This window comes from Solanum dulcamara, chromosome 4 (genome assembly GCF_947179165.1).
Source record: "Solanum dulcamara chromosome 4, daSolDulc1.2, whole genome shotgun sequence".
Lineage (NCBI taxonomy): Eukaryota > Viridiplantae > Streptophyta > Magnoliopsida > Solanales > Solanaceae > Solanum > Solanum dulcamara.
Window position 1 is genome coordinate 40,796,175 of NC_077240.1, and position 11,316 is coordinate 40,807,490.

At 35.4% G+C, this 11,316-nt stretch overlaps 1 protein-coding gene across 1 annotated transcript; it reads left to right on the forward strand.

The window, feature by feature from the left end:
* Positions 1–323: 323 nt before the first annotated feature.
* On the forward strand, positions 324–845 carry LOC129885003 (pterocarpan synthase 1-like). The gene has a single exon (XM_055959253.1). The coding sequence runs from the start codon at positions 324–326 to the stop codon at positions 843–845; it is 522 nt and encodes a 173-aa protein (XP_055815228.1).
* Positions 846–11,316: the final 10,471 nt, after the last annotated feature.

Below are 11,316 nucleotides of genomic sequence, written 5' to 3' on the forward strand. Positions count from 1 at the left end.
TTTACAACATAATATCAATTAATATTGCATTATCCGCTTAACTTGACTTCTTTTATTTCTTTCATTCAAGGTGATAATATTTAAAATTGCCATCAGAATATGTTAATAAGACATACTGACACAAAAAATCCCTCAGTAAACTAATAAGAACCTCCAAAAAAAAAAAAAACTAATATAGTAGTATTTAACAATTAAAAAAGAAAACCAACAAATTAATAGCTTTGTCATTTTCCTAAGCTTATAATCCTTTTCACAAGATCAAGCATCTTTCACACATCATTATATTGTGCATCTCAAAATTAAAGTTTTCCCCACAAGTAAAAATGTCCATTCCTAATTTTTTTTTCTTTCCACTTATTGTTGCACTTCCACTTCTCTACTGGGCTTTCAACTTTCAAAAGCAAACAAAGCTAGTATTTTATGTCCATGATTATTTAAGTGGGCATGACACGTCTGCAATAACTGTGGCAGGTAAAGATGGGCCACAAACAAGTGTTCTTTCTTTTGGGACAATGGTTGCAGTGGATGATCCAGTAACTGAAGGTCCAGATCCTATGTCCAAATTAATTGGTAGAGCCCAAGGCATGTACATAAATTCACAATTGGATGGCAAAGGTCTACACTTGATGTTTTCTGTTATTTTCACTGATGGGGAATACAAAGGGAGTACTTTAGAGATTCAAGGTGCTGATCTTTTTGCAATGAAGGAAAGGGAATTTTCAATTGTCTCTGGGACTGGCTATTTTAGATTTGTTAGAGGTTATGGTATAATGACAACTCAGTTTATTGATATTCCTAATTTGAGAGCTATTCTTAAGCTTGATGTTACTGTCAACCATTATTGATTTTATATCAAAGTATTGGATGTATTATGACATGCACTCTACTTGATTCCTAGAATTAAATTTAATGGTATTTATTCTACTTATTGAAAGCCTAGTTGTAATTGGAAACTGTGAGATCATTCTACTTAATTGAATAAAGTGATTCCACATTTCTTTTGTTTTTTAAAAGTATTTTTTTACTTGTGTATTTTTGGCCACATGACTTACGTGACTGACAAGAATAGTAGCATATATAGGTGTGTTTGGCACGAAGGAAATGTTTGGTAGAGTGAAAAAATCAGGATTATTTTTTTTTTAGAAAAATAAGTGATTTCTTATTTTTTGTGTTCGATATGTAAATAAAAAGTTATTATTATTATTATTATTATAACAAGATCATATTGAGAGGGTGTGGGGTGAGGAGGGGGTTGGGAGTGGCGTAGGGGTGGGGGTAGCAGTGGGGTGAGTGATTGTGAGGGTGGGAAGGGAATAATACAACTTGTTTTCGTACGTCTATTGCAGAAGTCATTTTTCTTAATTTTAAAAAGCTTATTTTTATAAGAAAAAAAATTAAATTTTTTTTTGACTAATAAAACACGAAAAAATAGGTAACATATTCATACCAAACATACCCATAGCCATATATAGGACTTCAGCAAGAAGACTTGGGTTAGTTAAACCAAAAGCAAGTGACATCAATTTCTACCAAAAATTAGGTCTGTATATTTAAGGGGCTAATTTGGTGATTTAGACATGAACCGGATGTGTTAACAGAATTTTGGAATAGAAATTTTGAAACCGCTCTTTACTAAACTTCCGAGAAGAAGGAAAATATACTCCCTCCCTCTTAAATTAGTAGTGCTTCTCTAAAGTCAAACGTCATAAATATGTTTTAATCACCGAAAAAGAAAAAAAAATATGTTTTTTTTATCAAATAGACATGAAAAAAGTTATAATATTTTGTATATAATTTTAAAATATTTTAATTTTAGTTTTAAGAATATTAAATTTATCTAATCTAATTTAACTCTAAAAACAATTAAATTCACCCTCAAAAAATAGTTATTTAGCTAAAGCATAGTTATTATTTTGGCAAGCTAGCCTAACTTGACTGATACCTTACTATTATATTCAAGGTAAAAAAAATATCGTGCCAACAGTTGTCTTCTCCATACATCTTAATTGTAAATATTTAGTAGCATCTGATATTTACATTAAATTAAATTATTGATCTATAACAATCATAAATTAAATTTAGAATACATTTTATTTAATAATAATTATGTGATAAAAAGTTTTCGTAATAAAATATTCCCTCAAAAAAACATCATAATTTGTGCTAAGCTATAGGTAGATGGAAGGGATTTTTAGATCATTGCTTTTGTACCCACATAATACATTTGTGAAACGTAACGTTCAATATGAGTTGCACTATGATGAAAACTGGAAATAGATAAACAAAAGAAGAACTAAATTGAATTTTCGAGTAGAATTAAATAAAATGTACTCCCTCCTCTTAAATTAGTCGTCGGTTCTCAAAAGTCAATCATGATAAATTTTGATCAACATTTTAAAATAGAAGAGAAAAGTTATAATCAATTATTTATTTAATTAATAATCAGGATCAACCATTAAAAAAGTGGAACTACTCTAGACTTAGTCGTTTCAATGGCATCTTGTCACGATCCGACCTAGGGCTTAGTCATAACACACTAATTAGCATCTCAAAGGACTCCAATCAAGCCTCTTAGCATAACATTTATGAGAACACATAAGGTACATGAAATAAATAAACAAGAATCAACGATATAGAAGCATAGTCTCAATAGATCATAAGTCTCAAAGAAATGCGGAATAAGAGACAACATAGACGCCAATGAACATCTAACATGCCTATACTAGTCTAGATGGGGGCGTAAGACAATTCTTTAGCTCACTCAATATAGAAGATAAAAGAAGTCACAAACTCATAAGAACAAAATGTATCGTCCTCGGAATATGAAGACTCACCAACAGTATGAAAGTGCTAAATCTAGCCATGAGTGGGAGGAGGATGAATGTGATCGTTGGTCCCTACATTATGATACAATGTAGGGAAAAAGCATGTGCTAGTACATGGAATGCACTAAAAAAGTATGTGCTAGTACATGGAATGCACTAAGTATGTAAGAATATGCACGAACAATAAACATAGGACATAATCAATATGAATAATGGGATGCAAGACCAATATCTTTAAAACATGTGTAAAGTCATGAAAACATTAAAACATTTATGTCATTGGTCAATGTATCAAAAGAATCTCATAATCATCATAAGAACTCATAACTCAAATGAAACTGTATGGGATAGGACCTTTAACCGATATGTAGGACCATGCGAGTTAATACATGGAATCCGATGACTCCTGCATCGAGACAGGGGAGGCTACCTTGCCAGGGCATACTCTATTAAGTAACTCTTTAACTATGCTATGTAGATCCACTAGCTTTGTCATATTGGCATAAGTAAACCTACACGGACAACATAGTTCGAGACTAAATGTTGCTACTAGGATTTCCTTAGGTAACTAACGCGTTACCAGACCGAACTCCACCTAAAAGTCCTCAGTTCTTAGTCAATATCCCAACAGAACTCATAAAACATGATCATAAATATCATAGGAAAAGATAATAACTAATATCAATCCATATTTATAAAACATCATAAGAATAGCTCATCCAATCATCATCATAGTAAAAGCATAGGATTGGCTCATATATCATATAACTCATGCAATGTGGGTGTAGGCCTTCCATCATTACATATCTTTGATCATAAACATCTTTAGGGACTTAACTTTCCCTGTCTTTAACTTTGCTCAAAACATCATAGAATTATCATTCATAAACTTCTTTGCATAAAACATCTGTAATTCATAGCACAAAGCTTTCATAGAATATAACTTGAAAATCATGAGCATATCTCATAAATCATACTTGAAACTAGCATATAGCATGAGTCATTTAAATTCAACTTGAAATCATGCAATATGATGTGAATTTTGCCTAATTAGGCTAATAACATTTAAATTCAGACCATGGCCCATTATGGGCACCACGGTTCGTGGTGCTCCTCTGTGGTGGTTGACTTGGGCTAGAATTCTTGGGGTTCACAGGGATGATTTCGGAACTTCCTCTACGGAGAACTTCAAGGTCCATAAAGGACAATATGGTCTGTTATCAAGGGTCATGAAAGTGATCCTGACAGGAGGCTTGCAGAAGGGCTCACTATGGGGGCCATTACGAATAGTGGTCTGCACTACGGATTGTGGTGGCCTCACATGGTCCTCACCTCTCTGAACCATTTGATTAGGCATGAACCACGTGGCACTTCAAGTCCCGTGGTCCCCTTCACAGCTCGTAGTGGGTCCTGAAGACCACCTGGATCCAAAACCGAGTTTTTTCTAAAAATTCATCTTTTGATCCTCATTTTTTGTCTTTCCAATTTTTGAGGTCTTACAATATCTCTTCCTTAGAAAATTTCATCCTCAAATGGGACTCAAACTAGCATGAATAAAATAAAAAAAGAAAATAACATCCCAACTTGAATGCAAAATATCTCGATAATGCATAAAACATGAAATCTTTAATCTCAAGCTAAAACATGACTTTAAAACTCATTTCATGAACATGAATGTCTATGAAACCATGAGAACGACTAAAATATATTATTTGGGATGGTTGGATCATAAAGGAACTAAATACCTCAACTAGGAACGGAAGGAAAGAAATGAGGATATTGAGATATCATATCGGCTCTGGCTTCCCACGTAGCACCCTCAACCTCTTGGTTCCTCCATAACACTTTAACTAAAGCTATTTTCTTGTTTCTCAACTTTCTAACTTGTCGGTCCAATATCTCTACAAGAAACTCTTCATATGAAAGTCTCTCTTTAACCTCAATGATGTCCAATGGAACAATGGAGCTAGGATCACCAACAAACTTCTTCAATACTGACACATGGAACACCCGATGCAGCGATACCAAATCTGAAGGTAAATTGAACTCATAAGCCACTTTACCAGTCCGCCTCAAAATTTGATATGGGCCAACATGGCAGGAACTTAGCTTTCCTTTCTTTCCATAATGTATCACACCCTTCATGGGAGAAATTTTCAAGTAAACCCAATCATTAACTTCAAATTCAAGTTCCCTTCTCCTCACATCCGAATAGGACTTTTGTCGGCTTTGAGCTATTTTTAATCTTTCTATAATGAGTCTAACCTTATCCATAGCCTCAAATACCAACTCGAGTCCTATCAAAGAAACTTCAGCTACCTCAAACAATCGATAGGGGATCTACACTACCTTTCAAACAAATCCTCAAATGGAGCTATCTCAATGCTAGAATGATAACTGTTATTATAAGAAAACTCTATCAATGAAAAATAATCATCCCAATTTCCTTTAAAATCAATTACACATTCTCTCAACACATCCTCTAATATCTGAATGGTGCGCCCGTCCTGACTATACGTTTGTGGATGAAAAGTTGTACTAAGCTTCATTTGAGTATCAAGACCCTTTATGAAGGATTTCCAAAACTAAGATGTAAACTGAGTACCTCGATCTGATATGATAGACAATGAAACACCATGCAACTTAACCAACTCTCGAATATACAATCTAGCATAGTACTCAGCTGAATATGAAGTCTTAACAGGAAGAAAATGAGCCGACTTAGTCATTCGGTCAACAATCACCCAAATAGAGTCATGTTGCTATGAGTATGAGGCAAACCAGTAATGAATTATTTATTCAAGGCTTCCCACTTCCAAGTAGGAATCTCAATGTCTTGAGCCAAACTCCTGAATTTTGGTGCTTAACTTTCACTTGTTGACACTGAGGACACTTAGTTACAAATTTTGCAATATCTCTCTTCATGCCATTCCACCAATACACTTTCCTCAAATCTTGATACATCTTTGTGGAAATGGGATGAATAAAATACTATAAACTATTAGCTTCAGACAATATCCTATCTTTCAAGAAATCCACATTCGGAACACATAATCGATCTTGATATCTCAAAACACCATCTCTCTCTTGAGAGAAAGCCTCAATGGTATTTTTGGCAATTGCTTTCTTCAATTCAACCAAAGCGGGATCACTATCTTTCTTTGCCTTTATATCATCCACAAGAGATGATTCAGAACCATTGCACACTAATACCATTATCCTCAGAATCAACCAATCGAATACCCAAACAGGCCAATCTATGTACCTCCCGAACTAGCTCTTTCTTCTCATCCTCAATATAAGTAATACTATTCATGGACAACCTACTATGAGCGTCGGCACCCGTTTACCTTACTCGAATGATATAGTACACTCATGTCATAATCCTTCAACAACTTAAGTCATCTCCTTTGTCGAAGGTTCATGGCCTTTTGAGTGAACACATATTGCAAACTCTTGTGATTGGTCAAAACATCCACATGGACACCATAGAGATAGTGTCTCCACAACTTCAAAGAAAATACCACCACCACTAAATCCAAGTCATGAGTCAGATAACTCTTCTCATGTACATTGAGTTGCCTTGAAGCAAAAGCTATCACCTTACCATTTTGCATTAGCACACAACCAAGAACAACTCGTGAAACATCAATATACACAACGAACCCATTAGAACCTTCCGGTAAAGTCAACAACATAGCGGAGGTAAGGCTATCCTTCAACTCTTGGAAGCTTTTCTCATATGCCTCGGACTATTGGAATTTCATCTTCTTTTGAGTCAAAGTAGTCAAGGGCGATGCAATGGAAGAGAAACCTTCCATAAACCGTCTATAATAATCATCTAAGCCCAAAAAACTCTGAATATCAGAAGGAGTCAATGTTCTAGGCCAATTCTTAACAGTCTCGGTCTTCTTTGGATCAACCATAATTTCTTCTCTAGAAATGATTTGAACAAGGAATGCAACTGACTTTATCCAAAATTAACACTAACTTAACTTTGTATACAATTGACGGTGCTTGAGAATGTGCAACACAATCTTCAAATGATCGGCATGCTCTTCCTCACTCCCTGAGTAAATTAAAATATCATCAATGAAGACGATCATAAATATATCCAAGTATTGCTTGAACACCCTATTTATCAAATCCATAAAAGCTGTAGGGACATTCGTTAGTCCAAAAGATATAACCAAAAATTCAAAGTGACCATACCGAGTTCTAAAGGCCATCTTTGAGATGTCACATTCCCTCACTCGGTGTTGATAATAACCCGATCGGAGATAAATCTTTAAAAGTAGCTTGCTCCTTGAAGTTGATCGAACAAGTCATCAATCCTTGAAATGGGATATGTATTCTTAATTGTGACCTTGTTCAACTACCGATAATCAATACACATTCGAAGAGAACCATTATTCTTTCTAACTAAGAGAACCAGAGCACCCCATAGAGAGATACTCAGTCTAATGAAACCCTTATCGAGCAAATCCTTCAACTGACCCTTTAACTCTTTCAATTCTACTAGAGCCATTCGGTAAAGAGGAATAGAGGCTTAGTATTGGGGAGAATATCGATACCGACGTCGATTTCCCTTTTTGGAGGAATACCTGGGATATCATCAGGAAAAACTTCCAGAAATTCATTTACAACTGAAACTAACTCAAGAGAAGGAGTTTCAGAGTTACTATCTCTAACCCAAACTAGATAATAGATGGAACCTTTGGAAATCATTTTTCGAGCTTTAAGGCATGAGATGGTTTGACCCTTAAACACAGAATTACTACCTTTCCATTCTATGATAGACTCATTAGGAAACTGAAACTTAACCACACGGGTTCTATAACATATAGAGGCATAACATGCATAAAGCCAATACATACCAAGAATAATATTAAAATTGGTCATATCAAGCTCTACTAGATCAACGAAGGTGACTTTATAAAAAACTGAAACTGAATAATTTTTATAGACTCTTTTTGCCATAACTGACTCACCTACGGGAGTATAAATGGAAAAAGGCTCCATCAATATTTCGGGGCTAACATCAAATATCATGGCCACATAAGGATTAATAAAAGACAAATTTGCACCCAGATCAAGCAAGGCATAAACATCATAGTGAAAGACCTATAACATACTGGTAACAACATCAGGAGTTTCCTCCATCTCTGGCCAACCATGAAGAGCATAGAACCAGTTTTTGCATTGACCACCCTTTGATTGAGCTTGGGAACCTTGTTGAACTTGGACTCTATGAGCAACTTGGCCTTGAGAACGACCATCTTTAACCCTACACTTCTTAACATGATCACCCAGCTTGCCAGGTCGATAACACACATTCAAACCCGCTAGACATTCTCTCTTGTGGTTCTTCCCACACTTCTTGCATGTGGGGGTAGCTTGGCCAATTGGGTCACCTCCTTGAGGCTTAGGGTTGGTCACCTTATCTTTGTTAAAACTTGAAGTAGTAGCATTTGAAGAAACTTGACCGGAATAATTTTAACAAAAATGGGGATGCCCACCACTTTCGAACCTAGAATAAGAGGAATCACCACCATCGGTCCTTGCCTTTTGGACTCCCTGGTTTTCTCCTTTAGTTTCTCATCCTCTATTTTCTCTGCATAGATCATAAGTCTAGAGATGTCCATTTCTCGAATCAACATGACCATCTTGCATTCCTTAGAAACCAAATCCAACATACTCAATACAAACTAGCTCATACGAGGTCTTGGGTTTGCAACCATGAATAGAGCATACTTTGACAATTGGGTGAACTTGAGCGCATACTCCCTCACACTCATACTTTCTTGATTAAGATTGATGAAATCTTGTATCTTGGCCTCCCTAAAATCCAATGGGAAGAAGTAATCAATAAACACTCATTTCAACTCTCCCCAATTCAAGGGGCCTTCTTCAATAGGCCTCTCACTCTTCCATTGGTCAAACTAAATCCAAGAAACACCTTTCAATTGATAAGTAGCCAACTCCGCCCTTTTAATCGGGCTTATCCCTATTATCTCCACAATCTTATGAACGTTTTCAATAAATTCTTATGGATCCTCATCCACCTTGGAACCCCAAAACTCTGGAGGATTCATCTTTATGAAATAATGAACCTTTGTTGCCGCCGTACCCACATTTAGGTTCACGGGAGCTACCACCTCATGATTCACTTGGGCCGCCATGGCTTGATTAAGTACTTGAAAGGCCGCTCGGAACTCAGCAGTAGTTACTTGGTCATTCAAGGGATCTTTTGGAGCTTGTTGATCCTCTTTAACCACATTTCTTTGAATGGGGTATATTCGTGAAGACATTTTCTGAAAATCGCAAAGAACAAACGTTAGAAGGAAAAGCCTTAGAGTACTACTCTATCGCACGATATAGATCATAAAAGAAGTGGAATTTTCCTAAAATGCCTCATAGCCTCCTATTCGTAGATGTGGTGTGCTTCACACCTATGAAGAAGACTTTACTTGAAATGACATGTTAGACTCCCTAGGACACTTGAACCTTGTGCTCTGATACTAAGTTTGTCACGACCAGACCTAGGGCCTAGTCATAATAAAATGATTAGAATCTCAAAAGACTTCAACCAAGCCTCTTAGAATAACATTTATGAGCATACATAAGGTACATGAAATAAATAAACAAGAATCAAAGATATGTAAGCATAGTCTCAATAGATCATAAGTTTCAAAAACAAATGCGGAATAAGAGACAATATAGACTCCAATGAATATATAACATGCCTCTACTAGTCTAGATAGGGACGTAAGACAATATCCTAGCTCACCCTATATATAAGATAAAAGAAGTCATAAACTCATAAGAACAAAATGTGTCATCCTCGTAATGTGAGAACTCACAAATGGTATGAAAGTATTAACTCTAGCCACAAGCGGGAGCAGGATGAACATGATCGTCGGTCCCTACATTATAATACAATGTAGGCAAAAAATATGCGTTAGTATATGAAATGCACTAAGTATGTGAGAATATGCATGAACAATAAACATATGACATAATCAATATGAATCATGGGATGTAAGACCAATATCCTTCAAATATGTGTAAAGTCATGAAAATATTAAAATATTTATCTCATTGGTCAATGCATCAAAAGAATCTAATAGTCATCATAAGAACTCATAACTCAACTGAAACTATGTGTGATAGGACCTTTAACCGACATATAAGACCATGCGAGCTAATACATGGAGTTCAATGACTTTTGCATCAAGACAGAGGAGGCTACCTTGTTAGGGCATACTCCATTAAGTAACTCTTTAACTGAGCTATGTGGATCTACTAGCTTTACCATATTGGCATAAGTAAACTCACATGGGCAATGTAGTTTAGAACTAAATGTTGCTACTAGAATTGTTTTGGGTAACTAACTGCATTACCGGACCGAACCCCACATAAAAATCCTTTCGATGCTTAGTCAATATCCCAAAGAAACTCATAAAACATGATCATAAACATCATAGGGAAATATAATAACTAATATCAATTCATCTTTATAAAATATCATAAGAATAACTCATCTAATCATCATCATAGTAAAATCATAGGATTAGCTCATCTATCATATAACTCATGAAATGTGGGTGTAGGCCTTCCATCATTATACATATTTAAACATAAACATCTTTAGGGACTTAACTTGCCCCATAATTAACTTTGCTTGAAACATCATAGAATCATCATTCATAAACTTCTTTGTATAAATCATCTTTAATTCATAACATAAAGATTTCACAGAATATAACTTGAAAATCATGATCATATCTCATAAATCATACTTGAAACTAACATATAGCATGGTTAATTTAAATTCAACTTGAAATCATGAAATATAATGTGAAATATGCATAATTAGGCTAATAACATTGAAGAATATTATTATTAAGAATACCCAATACAAATCATGAAATTAGGGCTTTTAGTTGAAGAAATTATAAGAGAATTGAGAATAAATATTTGGGATTTTATGGGTGAAAGGTAACCATGGATGAAGTCCACATACCTTGACCTTGATGAGCCCTAAATTCGTAAAAATAAAAGCTTAACCTTGAAGAATCCCTTGGATTGCTTGTGGAAAAAGAAGACCTTAGAGAGAAAGCTTGGGAGAGAAGGTTTTGTGATTTAGCGATTATGGAGAGAATAGGAGGGTTAAAAGAGTTTAGTGTAGTTAATAGATAGGAATCTAGTCCCAAAAACCGTCCACATTCTTTAATAAAATATGGGAAAAAGACCAAAATAACTCCAAATTAAATTGAATCCAGAACCTTCAACGGACCATCACCACTGCCCGTGTAAGTCAATACGAGCTGTGGTACCCATCATGGTGAGGGACTTGGGAATTTTTGAAAAGGGATTTTTGAAGGCTGCCCATTACAAGACCCACCACGATCCGTTATGGATACCACAGGGGGCCATTATGGACCGTGGTCTGCACTATGGCTCATAGTGGCTTCATGTGGTCCTCACT

What these genes read in the sequence shown, in the direction of transcription:
- LOC129885003 (XM_055959253.1), top strand. Translation starts at nt 324, where the DNA reads ATGTCCATTCCTAATTTTTTTTTCTTTCCACTTATTGTTGCACTTCCA.